Source organism: Equus quagga, chromosome 1, assembly GCF_021613505.1.
Source record: "Equus quagga isolate Etosha38 chromosome 1, UCLA_HA_Equagga_1.0, whole genome shotgun sequence".
NCBI classification, from domain to species: Eukaryota; Metazoa; Chordata; class Mammalia; order Perissodactyla; family Equidae; genus Equus; species Equus quagga.
This window is the reverse complement of record NC_060267.1, coordinates 18,920,974-18,943,947: the sequence shown is the minus strand read 5'-3', so window position 1 is coordinate 18,943,947 and position 22,974 is coordinate 18,920,974. Positions and strand designations below refer to the sequence as shown.

The following is a 22,974-nucleotide window of genomic DNA, read 5'->3' as shown; positions in this document are numbered from 1 at the left end:
GAGGGGAGGGTTGGGAAGGTTAGCCTGGAGCCTGCCCACCCATGCCATCCCTCTTCCCAGGCTCCTGTTTGCTGGGCTGAAGTGTGCTTTCCCCACCTGATCCAGCTGCTTCTGGATCTTGCTCTGCTGCTCCGTAACCAGCTTAAGCTTCTCAGCATCAGCCTCTGGGAACTCACGGCCTGCCTTTTTGGCAGTACGCTGCTTGGCACACAGAGCCTTCCGCGACTTGCGGTGCACACCAATCTGCTCCTCTAGCACCTTCAGCTGCATCTGTAAGAGCTGTTGGGTATGGAACAGCCACTCCTCATACTGCCGCTGGTCAGCCTCATCTGGGAAAGGAAGCGAGATGTCAGGACCTGTGAAATGGTGATCCCAATCCCTCTTCCTCCACACGCCCTAAGCCACTTCCTTGCATACTCCTCCTCACCCCTATACTCACTGATCACTCCCTGGGCAAAAGTGGGTGGATTGGGACGAGGCTGGGAGGGGTCACCGGCACTCCGCTCCTGTGATGAGAGAGACTGCTAGAAGGTCACTGTTCTATACCAGGCCCTACAAAGGGTGGCCTGATGGCATAGGACACAAGTTCCTACTTCCACCTGACCAATTACCTGGCCACTCCCAGCTGCCACGTGGTTCTGCAGATCACTGCCGGGCCCCCCTGAGAGCCTCTGGGCTAGCAGGGACACTTGCTGCCTGGAGGCCACCAAAGGAAACAGGATGTGTTGGTGATGGGGAAAGGTGAAAGGCAAAGGGGCAGGACATGTAGGGAGAAGGAATGAGAAAGGAAAGGGCCATCCTGCTCACCCCACAAGTCTTACCTATTCATACCAGGTGCCACTCCAATGCTTCCCTGAGCCATCACCTTCTTGATGCCTTTCAAAGCCACCATCTTGGCCTTTGCAATGGGATCAATGATATCTTCTGCAGCAAACTTGTCCAGGTCTGGAGAGGGAAGAGCCAACTGAGCTGGGCAATTGGGTCAATGCTTCATTCCATGCCTGCCTTTCCTTCCAACAATTTGACCTCCACACCAAGTCAAGCAGAACATGGCAATGACATGGTGGAAAGACCACTAGACTAGGAACCAGGTAGTCTGGGTGGCTCAGCTGTTACTCACAGGACACATGGACCTGTTTTTACTCGCACATTGCTAGGAAAAGGTCCTCAGTAAAGATTTGTTGAGCTAATGTGTCAATGTCATTTTACCTCTCTGAGCCTCAGTTTACTCCTCTATTTGATGGAGATCATTATCCCTACTTTGCCTACCTCCTGGAGCTATTCAGAGGAGCAAATGTGACAAGAATACGAGGACACTTTATAACTTAGAAAGCGTTCTTCAAAAGTAGTGTTCTTAGGGCAACTGATACAGGCCAAGAACCCAAGACATGGGCAATGTGCCAAAGCCCTAGATGCCAGAGCTGTTTTGGGCATAACATACATCACATACAGCCCACTCTCCTGCCTGTCCAGGATCCTGGGTAGAACAGAAGAAATAAGCAACCACCAAAAACTTAAATCTTCCTAAAATCCTGTACATCGTATATTTCTCCAACTGCTCAGAAAACTTAACTGACTCCTCATTTTTAAAAGACTAAGTAAACTCCCTCTCCTGGTATTTTGAGGCAGTAAAACTGTTAACAGGATTAGAAGGCCAGGATTCAAACTCTAGCTCTGTTAGTTATGGGATCTTGAGAAAGCTGCTTAACCTCCATGCCTCAGTTTCCTTTTCTATAATCAGAGATAATAATTAGTACCCATTTAATGTGTTTCTTGTGATTAAATTAGACAAGGAATGTAAAGCGCTCAGCACACCACTTGGCAAAGAGCACTCAATAAATGCTATTATAATTTGAGGTTTTCCTCAGTCTGGACCCCCTTCTTACCTCTCCACAATTTTGGTAGTGCCCACTCACTTCCCTCCACACACAGCCTACCCCAGCCTAACCACTTCACTCATTGTCTCCAAATATAACCCCCAGCTTTCCTGCCACTACAGTCTCACTCAAGTCTTTTCACCTACCTGATTGCTTTTTCTTGCACCACTTCCCTCCAAGTCCTAAACTTCTGGTCTTACCACAGCTACAAAGCTTTTGCTGATCAGGCTTCATGCATTCATTCCATTCACTCATTCAAACATCTGAATGACTGCTATATGCCAGGCACTGTTTCTCCCTTCTTAATAGCTATAATGCTCTGCTTGCACCACTAGTATGATATTTAGGCAAAGTTCTTTGTGTCCCACGTCCCTTAACTAGGCATTATCTTAGGTCTGTAGCTTCAGCGCCCATGTGGTTAACAGTGATCACCCCGGCATAACTAAGCCAGTGCCCCTTGCTGAGGTTACCTGTATCCGGAAAAAAGCTGTTAGCCAGCTGCTGTTGCATTGCCAGCTGCTGGGGTTTCATGCACATGGAAGGTGGCATGGTACTCATGGGCTTCTGTGTCAGCACTGGCTGTGGGCTCTGCTGGGGCACCAAGCCTGCCTGTCCCCCATGCTGCCCACTTAGCATATGCCCTTGGTTGGACACCATGGTCATGGATGGGGCCAGGCGCTGCTGGAGTGCATGAGCTGGTGGCTGGGTAGGCATCAGCGGTTGGGCCAAGCCCGGCTGTCGGGAACCTCCAAGTCCCAGGGCAAGCTGCTGTTGGGGTGCAGCCAAACTAGGAGAAGAGCCCTCGTGTGGCAAAGACATGGCCTGGGTAGGGCCTGGTGTGGCCAGTAGGGAATGCTGCTGCTGCTGCTGCTGCTGCTGCTGCTGCTGGGCAGGCTGCAGCTGTGCTGAAAGCTGCTGCTTCTTCTGCAGCTCCTTCTTCTCATGCTCCAACAGGTCCTCGATAAGCAGGGGTAACTCACTAGCTACCAGTGAGCTCTCCATCTTGTCCAGCTCATCCCCAGATGCTGCGTGTCCACCAGGCAAGGTCAGGGTCCCACTCTCTAGCTCAAACTTTTCCAGCAAGGAGGACCCTCCTGGGCCACTTAGTGGGCTGGGGGTCAACAGGTGAGATGGTGGTCCTCCTGTGGCGCCAAAGGGGCCTTTCTCAGTTGTGTGCCCACTGCTAGAAAAGGGTCCTGTGCCCATTCGGGTGTCCCGGCTGCCCATCACACTTTGTCCTGGCTTCAGCCCCAGGCCTAAGGAAGGGGTGGCAGGCGCTGGCTCTACTTTGGGGGTGGTAATGGTGAACTGGCATGGGGAAGGGTGGCGCCCACCCTCCTCCACCTTGGGCTTCACCTCAGGGAGCACGGATGCCAGACGGGTCTCAGAGGCATCAGCAGCTGGAGGAGGGCGCTCCTCTGGGCCCAAGGGTCCTGGCTCCACCCCCCGCAACAGGGCCTCCCGCTCAGCCTTTTCATTGGCTGACTCCACCAGCCTCAAGTGCTCATTGAAAATATCTTTCTTGTCCCCAGTGTCCAACTCAGGATCAGTATAGGCCAGTAGGTCAAACTCATCCCCATTCAGCAAGTCATCCAGGTGGGGGTCGTTGGTCTCCAGGTTTTCCAGGGTGCCCAGCTCATCATCTCCCTTGGCCACATCCACACCCAGGCCCAAGTGAGCAAGCTCCTCGTCATCCTCTAGGGCCTTGTGGGCATCAAAGTCATCATCCAGCTCAGGATCCTCACAGGGTAACTTCCCAGCTTCCAGGGCCAAAGGAGGAGGGCGGCCAAGCTCAGAGCTCGAGGGGGGCCGGGTGACCAGCTCCAAGCCAGGGGGCAGGGTGGGAACCTTGGTGTGGGGTGTTGGATGGAGGCTGTTGTTCAGTTCAGGGGCCGGCGGGGCTGAGGGTTTCTGTGGCGGAAGGCCTGATACTGCTAGGCCTCGAAGTCCTTCAGGAGGCAGTCGGTGGGAGTCCTCATTTACAGGGTAAAAACGGGGTCTCTGAGGGGGGCCCTGACCAGGAAACGGAGCGCCCCCAGGCCCTAGTCCTTTCTGTACATTGTGCCGCAACTCAATGAACTGGGCAGGACCAGCTGGACCAGGCAGTGGCTCACCAGGGCCAGGCAGGCGGGTGGGAATTCCCGCCAAGGGGGAACCTAGGGCTTGGCGGCCAAGTTCAGGCCCAGGAGCTGATGGAAAGCGAGCAGACATGGCTAGTCGCATGGAGGTTGCTGCCGTTGCCTGTTGCTGTTGCTGCTGCTGCTGCCACAGTTGTTGCTGCTGCTGCTGCTGTAAGGGCAGGGACCCAGGATAGGGTGCTCGCTGATAGAAAGCTTGGGAGCCTCCCACCAGTTGCCTGAAAGAATAGGCAGTAGTCAGTAAGATGAAATCAAGATGAAGAAGAGCTAGAACATGGTCTTAGGGCATTGGGGAAGGATGCAGTTAATGTGCTGAGGGGAAGGAATGGAGAAGAAAAGTAAGTGATACTGGAGAAGAATTAGAGAGATGGGAAAATCAGAGGCAGTACACAACGGTAGTAACATCTGTTCCCTTGGTTTACCCCCAGGGAACGCCCTGGAGCCTCACCGGCTGTTCACATCCATAGAAGAAGGGGTGGCTGGTGGAGGTGGCCGGGACAGTCGGTCATCGCTGGGGAAAGCCCCTGGCCCCAAGATGGGGCCACCCAGCTTGCCTGGGGGCAGCCCCACAAGGCTGTTCTTGTCCTATGAGAGATACGGTTAGATGAAGGTGGGGCCAGCTTCAGTGTCCTGGACCCACCACCTCTTGCCACTCTTCCTACCTGGGTCCCAGTGAAGGGGGTCTGGCCTCGACTCAGCTGCTCAAAGGCAGGACTGCTAGGTTCAGCACCCCAGCTACCCGGAGTCCCCACTGCTCCTGCAGCTGCTGCAGCTGTTTCCTTCTCCTGCCGCAGAGTGTTGCGCTGCATCTGCTGCCGAATCAGTAGCTCCCGTAGTCGCTGGCGCTGTGCAGAGAAGAGAGAAGCTGAGTAAGTCCATTCTACTACAATCCTAGGACTGGCATAGGGACAGAGGAGATCTGGGGGCTCAGCTACAGGATGTCAACCCACCTGCCGCTGCTTCTCCAGCTCTGTCTGGCTGAGGCTGGACATGCCTGGGTCCTGGGTACCTGGAAGCTCTGGTGCCGCCAAAGAGCTGCCCATTCCAGCCCCTGGGTCTTCTCGCTTATCGACTGGAGAGGTGATGCCTGCCCGCTGTGAGGCTCCATGGGACAGGTAGGGGAGGGATCCATCGGGTGCAGATGGTGGCAGGACTGATGGTGGGCGTAGCGGGGACAGCCCATAGCCCTCTCCTGTGGACCCAGTGCTGGGTCCCAGGGGGCTGCCCGATGGGTGGAAGTTCCCTGTGGCTACTGTGAAGTTTGTGCTTTGAGGCTTGCCCAAGGTAGGGCCGGGCCCAAAATGGCTGTTGATCCCATGGGGTGGAGGGAGGCCAGGCTGAGGGACAGGGGGCTTTAAGGAAGGTTCTCCTACTGCCTGAGGGAAAGTGAAACGCATGGACGAGGGGGTGCCCACAAATGCACCTGTCCCAGGGGACCGGGCAAAATTGGGGGGCTGCCCACCTGGAACCTTGGCATGGAGCTCACCTGCTGGCCCTGAGGGCAGGGCTGCTGGGAAGCCCCCAGCCCCCAGCGGGGTGTGGGCTAGAGGCCCAGCCTTGAAGGCAACTTCAGGGGGCTGGGGTCGGGGTGGTTTATGCAATGGGGCAAATGGGTCACGGGACTGAGGGCGTGATGGGGGGCGAGAATAAGGGTCAGGGGACTGGAAGCGTGGGGTAACGGGGGATGGGCAGAAAGCCTCAGCAGAGAGAGGACGGGGTGTCAACGGGGACTGGGAGCTGGACTGGGACTGGGGACTGGCAGGCACTCGGGAGAAAGGGTCAGAGGGCAGTGAGCGAGGGGGCAGGGCACAGCAGCTCTCAGGGGGTGGGGGTTGGGGCCGAGGGGTCAATGGGGGCTGAGCATAGGGGTCAGGGTAGGGGCCAGGGCGAAAGATGTCTGAATGGCTGGGGGGAGAAGGGGCCAAAGCCTGGGCAGGGGGTGGCTCCTGGGGCCTTAAGCCCAAGCCCGGGCTCTGGGGCTCTACCTGAGATGCCCGAGGGGTCAGGGGGGCTTTGAAGACATCAGGTGCCTTTAACTCCAGGCCACCCAGGTGGGGGCCTGAGGAGGGTGAGTCTACAAAGCCCAGGTTTGGGGGCCCATAGCTAGGAGAGGATGCCCCAAGTTCTTCCTTCTTCACCTCTAGAGCCTTCCGAGTTTCCCCAAAAGGCGGGGGTGACAGTAGGGGCTCGGAAGCCTTGCCTCCCCCTACCCCTGGGCTCTCAGGCACAGCTAGGTTGTCCAGTGAGGGGCAGCGGGGTTTGAGGAAGGGATCAGGTGTGGAGGGCTGGTGTCGGGGGGTGCCAGGTGGGGTAGTGTGGAATTCCCCTGGCTGGCCAGTCCCAGGACGAGATGAAGCGCCCAGCGTTGAGGGCTGTGCAGGGGCCCCGGTCGGACTAGGATAGGGAGGATAGGTGGGTGGTGCCGTGGGGAAGCGGGGATCCAGAGCGTAGGTGGGGGCCAGTCCAAAGGGGTCCTGCGAAGGCACTTGGGCGGGCACCTGGGGTGGGAGCTTGAGGAAGAGCTCACCAGGCGAGTCGGGGCCGGGCACCGTGCCCGCCGGCGGCTTCAGGAACCCATCCGCAGAGGTAGACAAGCCGGCGGGGGTTGTGGGGCTGCCAATGAAAATGGTGGGGGCAGCAGCAGGGGGTGGGCTGCCCAGGGCCCCTGGCTGGGGAGGAATGCGGAGATGCAGGGCCGGTCGGTCAGTCTTGCGGGCCATGTCGCCCACCTTGGTCTGCTTGTTGATCTGACTCTCAGCCTGCTACAAGGGGAGACCAGGCACAGAGCAGTCAGGCTGCTGTGAACAGGCCTTCTTCCATCCCCTCACCCTCAAAGGGGGCCCACTACAGGACTTGGATGGTGTGGCCTGGCCCAGCCCCACTCACCTTCTGCACCTTGTTGATGCGGTGAGCCGCTCGGTTATCTTTGGCCTTTTGCTGAGGGATACAGGACACAGCCTTAGGCCCAGGGCTTAGGCTCAGGCCCAGCTCCCCAGCCCTCATCATGTTGCTCACACTCCCTACCCAGAAGCTGATCCCTTCTGGCCCATTTGCTTTGGGAGTGGGGAATGGAAAGAACTGAGGTGAATTTCCCAAAGACACCCCCCTCTCTCTGTTCCCACGCTGACCCAAGCTCTCTGTCTCACCAGGTAGGGGGCTTTGTCAGCAGCTGGAACTTTTCTCCAGAGCTTCATGATTTGTTTGCAACGGCTAGACCAGTCTGGAGGGCAGAGGGATTGCATTAGAGGAGACCTGGCACATAACCCCTGCACCCATGGGCCATGTTACCAGGGTGTGTCCCTTGCCCTTGTCCCTCAAGTACCTGGGTAATCTTGCTTGAGATTGGGAAAGTTCATATTGGCATAGAGCACAGGTGAGATGGTGGAGAGCTGGCCCAACTCCTCGTCCTTCTCCCAGCGCTGAAGGCTCCGCTGGTTATAGGAGAGCCCGTCGCCCTCACCCTCCGTGGTAGGGGTGGTAGGGGTGGAGGGCGTGGTGCCCCCTGAGCCTGTCCAGGGGCTGTCTGGCTCACCGGGTTCTGGGCTAAAGAAGCCCCCGCGCTCCCTGGGGCGCAGGGGCAGAGAGTCACAGGGGGCAGGGATGCCAATCCTCACCCCAGACAAAACTGCCAAGAACCCCTAGGCCACTGCCCTGCCCCAACAGATAAGGGCCACTAACGAAGGAGCAGAGGGAAGTGTTGCTACAGCAGCACCCAGGAGTCCAAGGTTCCCTCCCTCAGCATGGCCCCAGGTGGAGGGAAGGAACAACAGGGACTGCCCACAGAGATTAAGCATCGATACCAACCTAGAATCCAGGAATGGGGACTGGCAGAGGCCCGGGTAGGAGTCCATTGGGCTGCTGGAGGGGAGACTGCCCAAAGAGAGTCCACCTACAAGAAACACAGGATCAGAGAAAGGGAGCAAGTGGCCCATCCTGGGGGCAAGCTCAGCCATACCTGTCCACACAGTCTTCGAACCACTCTCAGCCAAATCACCTTGAAGAAAGGGCCTCTGCAACGGTGTACGGCTGCCATCTAGGCCAGGGGTTCCACAGCCCAGATGCTGCTCTCGTTCGGAACCCAGAACGTCCTTGAAGAGCTGTTGCACATCCTTGGATTCCATCTTGGGCAGTTCTGTGGGGGATTGACAAAGGATGCTGCTCAGGAAGACCAGAGTTCAGGGGACATCACAGATCTATAAATGGTCATAGTCAGGGAAGGTGCCCAGGACACCCCACCAAAGAAGCCATACAGATGAAAGTCCCACAGGTAGGACCTTCTCCTTCTCCCACAGAGGACCCTTACACACAACGAGTGCGGGTCACAGCCTCACCTTCTGTGGGAATCCTGTCTAAGTCAGAGCTAAGCATCCCTTCACCTGGGGTGCCTGGCTTCTCGGGGTCACTAGGCACTGGGGATGCCTTTACGCCCCCATCCTCAGGTCCTGCAATTACCAGGAGAAAGCCATCAGCCAAGGCCAGTATGGAGGCACAACACCGGCCACCCTGAGCCACAGAAGGCATGGAACAGTTTCCAGCCTCCAATCCTGATGGTGCTCAGGAGCAGAACAGGTTGACAGACACAAAAGCACGATAGGACACAGTCTTCTCAGCAGCCCTCACCTGGTGTGTCAGCCTTGCCCTCGGGGCCACGAGATTCTTCATCTGCAACATCTGGACCATCATCTCCTACAAGGAATAGTCCCCACTCCAATCAGAGATGCCCTATACTTGATGCCCAGAATGGGTCCCCAGCTCCACAGGCCAGGGCCCTTGGCCCACCCCCAACTCCTGGAGACCAGCCCATTCCACACCAAATTCCCTTGCCAGCTCCTAAGCACAGAAGGAAGCTGGATCCCCTCAGACCACCTCACCCTCACACCACTGACCTTTCTGTGAAGTGGGGAGCTCCTTCCTATCTGAGCCTCCATCCCCCTTGGCTTTTGGGGTTCCTAGTGCAAAGCTTGGCCGGCCCACCCCAACTGCAAAAAGGGCCTTCCGGCTCAGGTCCAGCAGCTCCTTCCCAAAGAAGGCTTCCTATGGAAGAAGTCAGGGAGATATAGGCTTCTGCATGCCCTGCAGGGCAGACACCCCCCTCACACCTCTGAGACTCAGACCCACCTGCAGGTAAGCAGGGAACATGTCCTCCAGTTTGCTCTTCTTGCGCCCTCGCCGCTGCTGCTTCTTCTTCTCATCCCCATCAGCTAAGCTCTGGTCCACGGAGCCCTCTGCAGGTAGGTCGGCAGGCATCACTGAGGACAGAATGGCAGGTGTCAGCCTCTCTGGGGACAATGGGCATGCTGCTCCCAACTCAGCCTGGGGACACCTTCTGCCTATTCTCTCCCCCAACACCAGTTGGGCCCACCACCCTCTTGGCCCTTTGAGTGAGCCTCCCCCACGCCTCATTGGCAGTGCTCCATAGGTCCTGTGATCCCCACCTTCTCCCAGGCCCCACTGGAGCCCTCACCCGTCTCACCCTCGTCGGGCTGCCCATCCCCACTCAACACCTCCGCCTGTGCAGCAGGCCCCTTTTTCACACGTGTGTGGGATTTCCGTTGTCGCACCATGAAACCACCGATGCCTACGAGGAGGCAGAGCTGAGGCTGAGAAGCCGCTAGGGAATGGTGAGCTGCCCCTTACCACCCACCTCCCCATCCCAGGGCCTCACCAGGCCGATAGGGTTTGCGTTTGCGTTTTTTGCTTTCTTCAGTCTCCTCTTTGCCAGGCTCCCCATCAGGGCTGATGGGGCCCTCCAGTTTAATTTCACATTCCATGTGTTCTACAGCACCTGTGTATGGCAACAGAGGAGATGGAGGCAAATCAGAAGCATGGACCCTTTTAACCTTGTCATCCTGCCCCCAAGAACAGAGAGTTAAATGCCTTGCCACAGAGCCATTTGGACAAGACCAACAGTGGCTTAAGGGAGACTGGGAGTGGCAATGACGCCCCCACCCAACAACCAACTCTTACAGGTGGCTCCCACTACTTTGGCACTCCCTGAGATTCCCTAGCCTGACCTTCACCCTTGAGCAGCTCATCAGTGTCCAGGTCCCCATCCTTCTTGTCATCAGGGCCAAGGGCATCTGAGGGCTCGGAACCCTCTAACCCTGCCTCGCCTGGGAGGCCAAGCCGTCCTCGCCGCTGGCGCCGCTTGTGCAGGGGTGACATGGTCAGGTTACGCAGCACAGCCATGCCAGTTTCTGTCAGCCACACACCCTCGAAGCGAAAGTACTGGGGCTCTGCACAAAGGGGATGAGCATGTGACCCCTGGATGGAGGCCCCAGGGAAGCCCGAACTCCAAGTTTCGGCCTAGGTCCCTAGCTGGGACAAAAGCAGTGAGAGAGAGAGAGGCCAAAGTCCAGACCGGCGTCTGAAGGCTGGAGAGGACAGGCTAACCATGGGCGCTAGCTGAGGCCCAAGTTCTCTATCAGTGACCCAGGGGGTTTCTGCTACTGCAGAAGCCTAACTCTGCTCACGATTAACCCTAGGTTCACCAAATATATTCTCTAGCTGTCTGTGGCTAGGAGGGCCCCTACTTGCTGGATGCCAGCACACACTGCCCAAGATGCCAGAAACAGTGCCCTCATCATGATGGAGGAGGAGATGGCCCCAGCCCCCTTCTCTGAGGAGAAAGAGCTGTGTTCTAGGCTCTCTGGAGATGAGATTCTGGCAGTACAAAGGCCACGTTGCCTGATGGAAGGAACTCAGCCTGGGAAACTGGAGGCCTTGGTTCCAGTCATAACTTCACCACCAACCTACCGGGTGATCTTGGGCAGGCCACTCAACCACCCTGGGGGTTAGTTTCCTCCTCTGAAAATAAGGAGATGAAGATGGGAGGCTGGAGCCAGACTAGATGATGTCTAAGGTCTCCTCTGGCCTTGGCATTCAGAATTGCTGTGACTCACCTGGCTCTTTCACCTTCATAGGCACCAACTCTGGAGGCGCAACAGGCGCTGAGAAGAGAAAGACAAACCAAGGCAGCTTGAGGCCCTGTCCCAAAGCAAGGCACCCTGACTCCTCCTCCCCCTCCGTAGCATCTGGTACTCACCAGCGGGCTTGACCACATACGGCTGGCAGGAGACACAGTCAAAGCCCTCATCAGCCGCCTGCTCCACATCATCCTCTGTGAAAAGGCTCTCGCAGCCAGCATGCATCCACCTGGGAGAAGGAAGACAGGAGGAGATAAACCCAGACCATGCAAGGCTAAGAACAGGGAAGAGGGGGCCTATATAAGGAGAAAGGGGCATCCTCACCGTTCACAGTGGCGGCACTGGATTAGCAGGTCCTCCTCCACATATGGGGCATGACAGATAGGGCAGGTCACCAGGCTGGCACAGGGCCCACAATGTGTATAACTATTCTGCCATTCACAGTGGAAGCCAGGGGAGGCGGCCCCACATTGCATACAAGACACACACCTGGTGGGGGCAGAAAGACAGACCCTCAGCACCTAACCTACCCGAGGCACCCAGAGGTGCCCTCATTGAGAACCAAGCAACTAGCCTGGCCTTCTAAACCCAGCCTCTGTTAGGTATTCAACATCACATCCACTCTAGCATCTCAGGCCCAGGCCCCTCAGAAGATCCTGGGTCTCCTTTTTTTTGGAGGAAGATTAGCCCTGAGCTAACATCTGCCGTCAAACCTCCTCTTTTTGCTGAGGAAGACTGGGCCTGAGCTAACATCCATGCCCATCTTCCTCTACTTTACATGTGGGACACCTGCCATAGCATGGCTTGACAAGCAGTGCGTAGGTCCACGCCCAGGATTCGAACCAGCAAACCCCGGGCCGCTCAAGCGGAAAATGCGAACCTAACCGCTGCACCATTGGGCTGGCCCCCTGGGTCTCCTTACCACTTGCACTTCCAGCCGCCCTTGGGCACGGTGAGCAGTGGGGGGTCCAGGCAGTACGTGTGGTAGCTAATGTCACAGTCATCACAGAGCAGCAGGCGTGAGGGGTCTGAGGCCTGGCCACACACCTCACACACGATGCACTCCACACAACGCCAGCCCTTTAGCAGCATCACCTTGGTGATCTGGTGCAGAAGATGGCAATTCCTCAGGGTGTGAGGCAGAGGGGAGGGTAGACCCCTTGGGGAGGGTGGGACTTAGATGGGTGGGGCTGGAGAACTCCAGTGCACAGGCCAGACCTCCATTTGAGCACAGGGAGGCTATGCAGAGCACCTTCACCCCAAAAATGGTGGCTCTAAACTTAGGCTCCCAGAGATCTCTGCTGATTAGAGAACAGCCTCACCCGGCCACTGCCTCATTATGATCTTTCACTAGCCAAGTCCCCAAAAACATTGTGCAGAGAATTAGGCTGTTAATTCCCCCAATTTTTCCTGAACATTTAGAACCTGTTACTGCTGCAAGTTAAAGAATGTTGTCAGTGGACAAGTTCTAAATTGCATTAATGAAAACCCCAAAATGACTGATGACGCTTGGATCAAAAACACTGCTTCCTCTTTGCAGATATCCGCTGGGATTTTGATTTTACATTTTATCTCCAGACCATATCATGTTTTCCACCAGTAAAGTTTTCACAGTTTATACGATAGATTGAATTATACCAGTAAATCATAGTCTACCACAAAGAAACTTACAAAGACCACCACCACAATTTCCAAAGTACTCTTCTTCAAGTTGAGTTTGATAACCACTGGTGATTGATGAATGACTTCTATGGCCAATGGCCACTTTAAGAGGTGTGGCCAGGACAGGGGCCTAGGATAAGAAGTAACCGACCCCATTCCCCAGCCCAGGCCTCCTGGATCCTGAACTCACCTTGCTGTTGACACAGTAAGGATGATAGCACTGAGAGCACTGGGAACAGGCAAGGAGGTGGCCCTCTGCCCCCCGGCCAAAGCTGCCACATACCACACACATGTCCTGGGGAAACACACAGGAACCCAAATGTCCAACCTGGTCTCCTCATCCTACTCAGTCCCGGCAACTGACTACCCCATTAATCTTAGAGGGAGTCAGGGAACCAAAAGCCCTTCCACAGCATCAGGACAATGTAAGCCATCACGGGACCCTGTTCCTTCCTAGCATGCCTTGCTCGTCTGATCAGATAATCTGAATTGATATAGCCTGACATGGGTAAAGCTAAGGAGTAGGGGAAGGAAGATGAGTAAAGATGGGTCAGGATGAACAAGTAACACATGTGACAGAATTCTATCAGCTTTGAGATTATTCAGGTGAGAACATACGTAAGTTCCCTAGACTATAAACTTCAACATGGTGGAGACCATTTCTGCCTTTTCCACTGTGATACCTCTTGCTCCTACCTCAGTGCCAAGCTCAGAGGAGACATTCAAGAGAAGTTTAATAGATGGACAAATAAATGAACAACGAGATTCCCATTCACCATCTCTTTTCTCATTAGCTGAGTACCCCCAGAAGCAGGTCCTTGGTTTTCCCCATTTACCCTCCCACCAAAACACACACACCCAATGTTCTGTCTGCCAGGTCTCACTGCTGAAGATGGGACTACATCGCTCAAGTGTGGTACCTGCATTAGGACAAACTTGTCTGTGTTGGAGAAGAGAACCACAGTATTTTGCATGGTGTCGTCATCATCGTCTTCTTCTTCCTTGCTGGGAGAGCTATCGATATCAGCAACCTTATAGGCAGAGAGTTGTGGAAAGTGAGGCAGCTAAATCTGCCCCCACTAAGCCATTTTCCTCTTTAGTGTTGGGGGAAGGAGGCACGAACCCCTGGCTAAGATGAAGGCCAGGAGCCAGGACTAAGAAGCAGAAGCACACCCCAGCTCCCAAACTGGGCCTCAGCCCAACAGCAGAGATTTCAGAGAAGCCTGGGGGCCAAGTGGACAGAAGGAGCAGACACAGCTGGACAGGCCCTAGGCTAGCAGGCAAGTAAGTGAGCGTGCAGGGGACTGGCAGGATTTAAAGGGTGTTTAATCCAGAAGGGGCCAGTTGAAGCAGTTTGGGGGATGGGAGGCCTCTCCTTACTACCAGAGTCTCAACAGAAGAAGTAGTTGATTTTAGCCGGGCCCGTCCTCTCCCACGTCCTCCATGGGCTCCTCCACGTGGCCGGCGTCTTCCCGGGAAACTACTGCTGCGACCCTGAGTGAGGGAAGGGGACGATTATGGGAGCAGGTCAAGTGCTAGTGTGTTGGGTCCACAGGCTTGGAGGGAAGAGAGGAGACGAATGGACAGAGCAAGCAGGAGTCCCAGTCAGGACAAGGGAAAGCCAAGCTCTTAGACAGCAACACAACGGTAGCTCTGGCCCAAACCATTCCCCCTCTCCCAAGAAGAATGGCTAATGTGGTGCAATGAGAAAAATACTGGCTTGAGAGAGATCTGAGTTTCTAGTCCCAGTTCTATTACTGAGTAACCATGAACCTAGGCAAGTCACCTCCCCCTCTATATATCGGTATTCTCCTTAATAAAACAAGACAATGGACTCTGAGAGTCTAAGATTCAGTAAGCCAAGTGGGAAGGTATCAGTGACACTGGACTATACCTCTGACAGTGACAGGACGTTGATCACATCCAGTGGCTGGATAGCCCCTCACCTGTTTGATGCGGGAACGAGCTGGGGAGCTGCGCCGCCTCCCCTTGTCCCCCTCAGCTTTGCCTCCACCGATAGCTGTCCCAGCATCACACAAGAGCGAGTCATCAGTCTCCGGCAGCGAGTCGGTACAGAGCCGAAGGGAGCCCTCATCTCGGGCTGGACTGACATCTGTAGATACCCCCAGCTCCATGGACAAGGAGCCACCCCCCTCGGGGTCAGGAGAGCCCAGCAGGGGCTCTGAGCCAGGAAAACTGGCACTGGCATCACCCTGGCTCAGATTGGAGATCTCATTAACAATGTCGGATTTGATGAGAGTGGGTGGGGTAGGGGCCACTGGTGCACGTGGCTCCTCTTGCTCTTCACAGGGTGAGCCCTGCCCTGCCTGCTTGCATTCTGGGCCGTAGACCTCCATAGGAGTCACAGGGGCCAGCTCCTCGGGGTCCAGGAGCACAGGGGAACCCTTAAGTTCACTAGCCAAACTGCCAGGGGTCTGCCCAGCCTCTGGCTGTGAACCAGGAGTGTCAGTCCCATCCAGAGGGGCTATGTCTTCCCCCAGGCCAGAAAAGTCATCCAGAGCTGGGGCAGGGCTGGGTGCAGGGCAGGAAAGGTTCCCCATGGGGGAGGAGAGAGGACTAGTAGGGCTGGGCTCTAAGGCTGGGCACTCAGGTTCTGGGACTTTCTCAGTCTCCATCTCGTGTGGCTCAGCCTCCTCTGAGACCTCTACTGCCTTCTCCATGGGACTCAATGGGGAAGGAAGGGACAGCGGCAGAGCAGGAGAACACTGGGAAGGCAGGGAGTTTTGGGGAGGCAGGGAATCCTGGAGGAGTGGAGAACACTGAGGGGGAAGGGGCTCCATCAGGACGGGAGAGGCCAGTCCCATTGGGGAGCCTGGAGATGGGGGAAGGATCATAGGGGGTACAGGCTCAGGGTCAGTGCAGTTAGCTTCTGGTGGAGGGCTGATGGGTGTCTCTAGGATGGGAGCAGCCAATGGCGACTCAGGGTCACTGTCCCCTTTGGCACCAAAGGGGTACTCTAACTCCCCCAAAGGAGACAGGGCTGGCGGGGCCACAGCTGTGATAATAGGTGAGAGCGGAGGAGGAAGAGGATCTGGAGGGAAACAGAAAAAGGGAGGCTCTTAGATTAGATGTGCAATAAAGAGTTAAGACTGTCCCAGAGTAAACGGGTACCAACATCCCCTTACCTGGTGGCATCAGCTGAGGTGACAAGGATGGCTCCCCAGATGGGGACAACGGCAGCTCCTCAGGCAGAGGGGACAGAGGTGGTTCCCCAGGCTCAGACAGGGCCGGCTCTCCAAGCAAGGGGGACAAGGGTGGCTCCCCAGGTGGGAGGAACAAGGGCAATTCCTCAGGTGCAGGGCATAGGCCTGGCTGCTCAGGGTGCTCTTCAGGTCGAGGGGACAGGCACGGTTCCTCAGGCTGGGGGGACAGGTGTGTTTCCTCAGGCCGGGGGGACAGACGCAGCTCCTCAGGATGGGGGGACAGATGTAGGTCCTCAGGATGGGGGGACAGATGCAGCTCCTCAGGCCGAGGTGACAGGGGTGGCTCCTCAGGCTGCGGGGACGGATGCAGCTCCTCAGGCTGGGGGGACAGGGGTGGTTCCTCAGGTTGGGGGGACAGATGCAGCTCCTCAGGCTGAGGGGACAGATGCGGCTCCTCAGGTGCAGGGGACAGGCACGGCTCCTCAGGCCGGGGGGACAGACATGGCTCCTCAGGCCGGGGAGACAGACATGGCTCCTCAGGCCGAGGGGACAGACGTGGCTCCTCAGGCTGAGGGGACAGACGTGGCCCCTCAGATGCAGGGGACAGATGTCGCCCCTCAGACCCAGGAGACAGGCGCAGCTCCTCAGGTCGGGGGCAGAGTTGAGGTTCCTCAGACAGTGGTGACAGGGGTGACTCCTCCAGCGGTAGGGACACGAGCAAGTCCTCAGGTGGCGGGGAAGCAGGTGAGTCTTCAGGAGGCGGAGACGTGGGTGAGTCTTCAGGTGGTGGGGATAGACGTGAAGCCTCAGGTGGAGGGGACGTGGGAGACTCTTCAGGTGGTGGGGACAGGGGAGATTCCTCAGGCGGTGGGGAGAGGCGTGACAACTCAGGCAAGGGCAACAGGCGAGATACCTCAGGCGGGGGGGACATAGGTGAGTCTTCAGGCGGTGGGGACATGGGTGAGTCCTCAGGTGGTGGGGACAAGCGCGATGCCTCAGGTGGTGGGGAGAGGGGAGACTCCTCTGGTGGAGGGGACAGGGGTGATTCTTCAAATGGTGGGAAGAGACGAGATGCTTCAGGTGGTGGAGACATGGGTGACTCTTCAGGCGGAGGGGACATAGGCGATTCCTCCGGTGGTGGAGACAAGCGAGATGCTTCAGGTGGAGGGGAAGTGGGCAATTCCTCAGGAGGCGGGGACAGGGGAGACTCTTCAAGTGGTGGGGACAGGGGTGATGTTTCAGGCGGTGGGGACAGGGGTGTCTCAAGTGGGGGAGAAGGGGGTGACTCCTGTGGTGGAGAGAAGGGTGACTCCTCCAGTGGAGAAAAAGGTGACGACTCAGGTGGGGGAGACAGAGGAGACTCCTCAGGTGGCGGAGAGAGGGGTGATTCCTCAGGTGGTGGGGACAGACGCGATGCCTCAGGCGGCGGGGATGTGGGTGATTCCTCAGGTGGTGGGGACAGGGGCGACTCCTCAGGTGGAGGCAGCAGTGGCATCTCCTCATTTAGGGGGGCCTCCAACTGGGGCTCAAGTTGGGCCCCTGCTCTCCCTGCAGACAGAGAACACTATGCTCCTACCTAGCTCAGCTCTGCTCCACAGAAAATACAGGGAGTGGGGCAAAGCAGAAACCGTCCCTTGCCACCGAATAGAAGGGGATTACTTCCAGGGACCCTCAAACCCTACTCACCTAGTGGTTTGGCTTCACATTGCAGGGGCCCCGGTTCCTTGGGTTGCATAGAGGTCACGTGCCCACCCTTTGGCTGCCCGTGGCATGCAACATACAGAGCATCGGGCTCATCAGTGGGGGTATCGCCAGGCTCTGGGGGTAAGAATCTGCAGAGGGTACAGGGGAGCAGGCACTGTGGCTCTCATCAGCTATCAACTCCCAGAGAACACACCAGGGCAAGGCATGAATGCTTTGGACTGTACTGCCCCCTTTAGGGCTCTCCTCTCAGAGTCAACTTGCTTTAACATGGCCCCTGCCAATCTCAGTATTCCCATCCCCCACCCCAATCTCTTCCAGTCCACACCATTTACCTGCTACAGACAGGAGGATGCTGCTCAGCAACAGAACTGATAGGCTGTCCTCCCTGGGCTCTGTGACAGCGATGACAGAGTGAGTAGTTCTCAAACCACTCAGAGTTGGGATTCAGCTCTGCTGAGCTTGCCCCACAGGCCCGGCATACACGGCATGCCTAGAGGGAAGGAGTACACAAAAACAGGCATTGGTCAGACAGCCGACTGAAGGAGAGCACAGGACTCATCACAACAGAGAAACTCGGGATGTTGTAGGAGGCGGAATCAGGACACTCACCTTACACTTCCAAGAGTGAGCAGGCAGTTCCTCCATAGGTGGTTTTAGGCAAAAGGTATGGTATCCTTTGTCACAAGTCTCACAGACCAGCATCTTAGAGTCATTCCCAGGTTTCCTGCAGGAGCACAGGGCACATAACAGGGTCCTCCCTGCCCTCATTTTCAACCCTAACCTGTGCTTCGCCTAAGGCTGCCCTCCTGCCCTCTCCTTCTTACCTGCAGGCTTGGCACACTTTGCATTCAGGGCACTGCCAGCCAGCACGCTTGCGGGCAGTCAGAGCAGTGTCCAGGCAGGCCCCATGATAGTGATGCCCACAGCTGGTACAGAAGAACAGGTCACACAATTCCCCGGGCCCCTCACATACTGCACAACGAGCCTCCTCTGCAGTGGGAAGGGACAGAGAACAGAGGTCAGCTATGGATTCTTTGCAGGACTCAGCACAGTGCTGTCTGCCTAAAAGGCATTCTATGGACACAGAATGAATAAATAACAAATTGTTACTAAGTGTCTGCCTAATATATGCCAGGCACTGTTCTAGGCACTGCAGACACCACTGTAAACTCACAAACTTCACACCACTTTAGTGGGGCAGACTGACAGTCTAAGATTATAGACCGCGATGAGTGCTCTGCAGAGCACAAAATCCCCAAGCACACTTGACCCCTCATTTGCCCTATGTCCAAAGAGCAGGACTTCTCACCCAGATGTGCGGCCCCCTCACTGTGCTCCGGGCATAGCAGCTGCAGTGTTTTCATGGATAAGAAGGAACCGCTGGCAGTCGCACAGGGGAAGTGGTAAAGCCGTGGACATCCGGGCGAGCGGCAAGGGATGGAGGCACCGAGCCTGGTGCAGTGGGAGCAGCGCTGCCAAGGTGGAGACAAGGCCTCAGTGCCAGCCAGCTCTCTCCAAAGCAATAGGGCAGGCGCCTAGCTCTGCCCTAGTACACCCACTGCCCTTCTAATTCTACCTTGACTCTCAGAGGCCCACCAGTCCTACCCACCCTGCCTCTGCCTAGGCAATCCCGTCCCCAGCCCCACCTGTGAGATCCCTGAGAAGATGGCCTTGTCCACACCACATAATTCTGGGCCCTCCTGCCCCCATACGCCTGCCGACCATGCAGCACACCAATGGTGAGCCCAGCAGGACCCTTTATAGGTGAAAGAGGTAAACAGAAATGATACAGTTAACAAAAAAGGTGATCAGGACTGCCCAGCCCCTACCCTCTTTCCTGCCCAAGTCAGTTACCCTACTTCCCTTCACTCACCTCCAGGTTCTCCTAGGTGGGCAGGTGTCAGACCCTCAGGGAAACCAATCTGTGATAGGTCCTCACTGGGCAGCGCTGCCTCACTGGGCCCTGGGTTCCCCCCAGGGGACACCACTGGACACCGGGGCCAGTCAAATGGCAACTCAAAGCGCCGTAGCTCCCGTTGCCCGTGTAGACTGGGCTCCCCGCAGTTACAGAGAGCACAGCGCCGCGGCGGACCCCCACTGTGGACACACAGGCATCAGCACCATGCCGGGCCCCTGCCCACAGGCACCCCAATAACCCCATGATTTGGCACACCTATGCTTCCCAAGCACTCATTTTCCTAAATCTTCTTCTTTGAAAGCTTCAGACTCTCAAATCAAATCCTCATTTCCCCAAACTAGTTACCTGCAGTCCTGGAGAGGCTCCTGAACCCTGGGACCCCCAGAACTGGGCACAGAGACCTCCCCCACATGTGGGTTGGGAAGGTCTGGCTCAGTGGCGCCTGATTCCTCGGAGGCTGCAGGTCCATCAGCTGAATGAGCAGACAGAAAAGCACATATCAGCCATCATCCTCTATTTAATACTAGTCCACTCATCAGACCCATGAGATTATCCAAAACCCTTGGTGGATCACAGTGATGGCATTTCTACTTTTGTCCCAAAGAACAAAGTGCCTCAATTACCTGTCTGTTAGACAGATTTATCTACTGTCCTTGTGCTAGGACCAGAAATCTAAGGTTGCCTGGGAAGGGCGGAAAGCTGCCAGTAAACCCAGAATTTGCCCTACTCACCTGCCGGTTCTGAATCTTTATCCTCACCAGGCGGCTTCTGGCTGTCCATCCCTCTCTCCGACTGGGCAGGGCCCTCTCGGGGAGACCTTTCAGAGTCAAAAGAGATATCTATATGTCTAGAAAGACCCACTAAGCACTTTTCCAGAATCCTAGAAGCAAGGCAGCTAATGGTATCTAAACTATACAGAATTCAAAGGAAAGCCATACCTACAAACTCTTGTAATAATGACAAGGAAAGTCTTTCTCCCTAACCCTTATCCCACTCCTACTTCCTCCCCAGATAAACACATACCCTCTTCTCCCACTCTAGTTTCTCAGCGGATCCACTCCTCTTTCCCACTTCCCACCTCCTGCCTAAGACTTCCCAGGGCAATAGCATCCAACTAGAAGCACATCCAATCTACATCTAGTACCACCCTTTGCCTCATGTCTGAGTTCTTGGCTTCTGCTGGGCACTATCCCCTGGCCTTTTTCCTTAGGTCTCAAGTCACCATCCTAGAGGTCTGTCAGTGCCAACCCAGGGGTAATCATAACCCCTCTGAGTCCAGCCAAAATCCCTCTCCCAGAGACAGGGTCTGGGATCTTGCAGGATGTAGAATATGTCACTGGAACTAAAGCCCAGCTATGGATGATCTCCCCGACCTCCACTGGTTTCAACCAGGACAGCCCAATCAGAACAGAAGAAACTCCCCAATTTCTACCCATTCCCCATCCAAATCCAGCTCAGCCCACCCCCTGGCCCCTGGTGTGGCTGAGCTCAGGATCTCACCCAGCCTGAAGGCCTCAGGTCGTTGCCCTTAGCAACGCCAACTGCCCTTCCTCCTCCAGTGTCCCTAGTAGTTAACAGAAGTGGGCCTTAAGAGTTACTGAGCATGTGTAGCCAGGCCTGAGGCTAGGCATGCTGGGAGTTGTAGTCTCAGGAAGCACACTGCCACTTGGAGGAGTTCTAAACGGGGCAGGACACAGCAGAGCAGAGTAGCTTCCTTCCTCTTCCGTCAAGCAGGGTTTCCACACACTATGGGGGTGGGGGTAACGGTCCCCTCTTCTAAGATACTCCTGCCTATACCAGATCCAAATGAAACACACTAAAGTTATACCTAAGAGGATTGAGACCTACACCTTCGGGCATACTTTCCTAAACCTCAGAGGGAACTAGTAAGCATAGTACAAAAAAGAGAGAAGTAAAGAATAAGAAGAATTACAGAGGTGAGGAAGAAGAAAGGGATCCCACAGAAGAAGGGAGAAGGGGATAGGTGCCAGTAGCTCTTAGTGGAAAGGGTAGAGGCTTAAGCAGAGAAAGCAAGTACAGTGTTCCTAGAGAAGGCAGGGGGAACCCCTAAAACAGAACTCTAAATAAAAGTTAGAGAAATTTATTTCTCACCTTTTCCACTCCTCTTGTTTATCAGAGGGACCACACCAACCTTAGTAAAGACAAGCCCCTCTTCCCAAACCAAATACTCCTCCAGTCAGCCACTTGGAGTTGAGTGACTGGGGCAGATGAGACAGGGGGAACCCTCAAAAGTGCCCAGGGTCAGTAAATCAATTACCTAAGAACCACAATATCAGTCTTCTTTCCCTGAGCTCACATTCCATTTCCAGAGACTGGCAATGTGCCTCCCGTGACATGTCACAGGAAAGGAAATTTTATTTTACTTTCTTCCCCCTCATACTATCAGAATCTACTAGATTGGGAAAGTGAAGTATCATGTGATACCTGTTACCTCCATTCCGGGATCATCTCTTTCCCAAACCTACCACACAACCACACCTGAAAGGAAACCATGGTGGTCATCTGGCTGGCCCACAGAAAAGGGGCTCTGGAACTTAAAGGGGCCCTTAGAAGCCACCTATGGGAAGTAGGGGTTGGTCAGGGCACCAGCCAGGCCCTTCTTCCTACTCAGTCATTCAAGGCCTGACCACACCTTGAAGGCTTCAAAGTTGCCTAAATGTGTGCATCTTACTGTACCTTACCCCTACATGCCCCTAAAGATCCTCCACCGGCTCTGTTCTGAAAGCTGAGGCTAAAGGAGTCACAAACAGCAAGAAATAAAAAGCAACAGTGATAATACCGTGGGTGGAGGAGGCCTGCCTCACACAAGGCCAGAGGGACAAATTCCTCTGCCCTCCCCCGAGCGCAGCCCTCTCAAGCTGGTAATGCTGGCACTGCTTGGGGAGATATAGACACCACCTTCACCCAGCCCTGGGAGATAGAGTACCAACATCCTCCAAAGCCAGAGCCTCATTCATGGAGCCATGGAAGATGAGAGATCAAGAAACAAAGAGTAGAGTGTCTTCCAAACTGTACCAAAAAGAATTTAGGGGACCCTCCAAGAAGCCTGAGCCCCATTTCCCTAGCCCTGCAGTCTAGCACCTGTGCCCCTTGCTGAATCCCAGTTGTCAGGCCCCTGAACAGAGCTAAATAAATGAAGACCACAGGCTCCCCTGTCCCATCACTCACAGCCAAAACACACACACAGATAAACCAAGGGTTTTTTCCCTGGATCTGAACTGAGCTAATGCCTGGCCAGGCTTCCACTAGGAACTACAGATCCCAGAGAAGTACAGATCTAGGGAGTAAAACTGTGCTGGCTCCCCTTAGTCCTAGGCCTAAGAGGCCCAAAACAGCAGGAAGGCAGGGATTCATCTCAATCCACTCTCCTCCCTGCCTCCATCCCAGACCAATAGCTTTAACTCCATTTAAAGGGGTAATGGAGGCTTGGAGAGGTGAAAGGCTGAAGCAGGCCCTTGAGTGAACAGCTCTTCTGTAGAATTTAGGACTTCCTGGTTCCCAGTCTAAGAATCAAACCACACCTCTCCCCACCCCCATTTTGGGTTGGCCCTCCAGGAAGAATCC

The 22,974-nt window shown here is 55.5% G+C and overlaps 1 protein-coding gene across 10 annotated transcripts in view; it reads right to left on the bottom strand.

Moving 5' to 3' along the window:
- KMT2D (lysine methyltransferase 2D) overlaps positions 1-22,974 on the bottom strand; it is a 42,099-nt gene that overhangs the window by 14,079 nt on the left and 5,046 nt on the right. For 2 of the 10 annotated variants that reach the window (XM_046661926.1, XM_046661968.1), the window contains exons 2-39: positions 20,121-20,206; positions 19,735-19,861; positions 19,345-19,568; positions 19,118-19,227; positions 18,781-18,943; positions 18,296-18,461; positions 18,081-18,195; positions 17,804-17,961; positions 17,454-17,599; positions 15,750-17,315; positions 14,550-15,655; positions 13,984-14,097; positions 13,524-13,634; positions 12,794-12,898; positions 11,864-12,045; positions 11,266-11,430; positions 11,061-11,170; positions 10,918-10,965; positions 10,030-10,251; positions 9,681-9,800; positions 9,480-9,593; positions 9,134-9,264; positions 8,902-9,049; positions 8,636-8,701; positions 8,347-8,457; positions 7,971-8,147; positions 7,820-7,904; positions 7,338-7,579; positions 7,162-7,235; positions 6,902-6,952; positions 4,966-6,777; positions 4,678-4,860; positions 4,464-4,600; positions 2,348-4,233; positions 822-945; positions 612-696; positions 440-506; positions 97-329 (exon numbers count right to left, since the gene is read on the bottom strand). In XM_046661926.1, the coding sequence (XP_046517882.1) occupies positions 97-329; positions 440-506; positions 612-696; positions 822-945; positions 2,348-4,233; positions 4,464-4,600; positions 4,678-4,860; positions 4,966-6,777; positions 6,902-6,952; positions 7,162-7,235; positions 7,338-7,579; positions 7,820-7,904; positions 7,971-8,147; positions 8,347-8,457; positions 8,636-8,701; positions 8,902-9,049; positions 9,134-9,264; positions 9,480-9,593; positions 9,681-9,800; positions 10,030-10,251; positions 10,918-10,965; positions 11,061-11,170; positions 11,266-11,430; positions 11,864-12,045; positions 12,794-12,898; positions 13,524-13,634; positions 13,984-14,097; positions 14,550-15,655; positions 15,750-17,315; positions 17,454-17,599; positions 17,804-17,961; positions 18,081-18,195; positions 18,296-18,461; positions 18,781-18,943; positions 19,118-19,227; positions 19,345-19,568; positions 19,735-19,861; positions 20,121-20,169 (10,833 nt within the window). In that variant the 5' untranslated portion in view covers positions 20,170-20,206. The remainder of the gene's footprint in view (positions 1-96; positions 330-439; positions 507-611; positions 697-821; positions 946-2,347; positions 4,234-4,463; positions 4,601-4,677; positions 4,861-4,965; positions 6,778-6,901; positions 6,953-7,161; positions 7,236-7,337; positions 7,580-7,819; positions 7,905-7,970; positions 8,148-8,346; positions 8,458-8,635; positions 8,702-8,901; positions 9,050-9,133; positions 9,265-9,479; positions 9,594-9,680; positions 9,801-10,029; positions 10,252-10,917; positions 10,966-11,060; positions 11,171-11,265; positions 11,431-11,863; positions 12,046-12,793; positions 12,899-13,523; positions 13,635-13,983; positions 14,098-14,549; positions 15,656-15,749; positions 17,316-17,453; positions 17,600-17,803; positions 17,962-18,080; positions 18,196-18,295; positions 18,462-18,780; positions 18,944-19,117; positions 19,228-19,344; positions 19,569-19,734; positions 19,862-20,120; positions 20,207-22,974) is intronic. The other 8 variants (XM_046661948.1, XM_046661958.1, XM_046661986.1 and 5 more) reach the window with 8 other exon arrangements.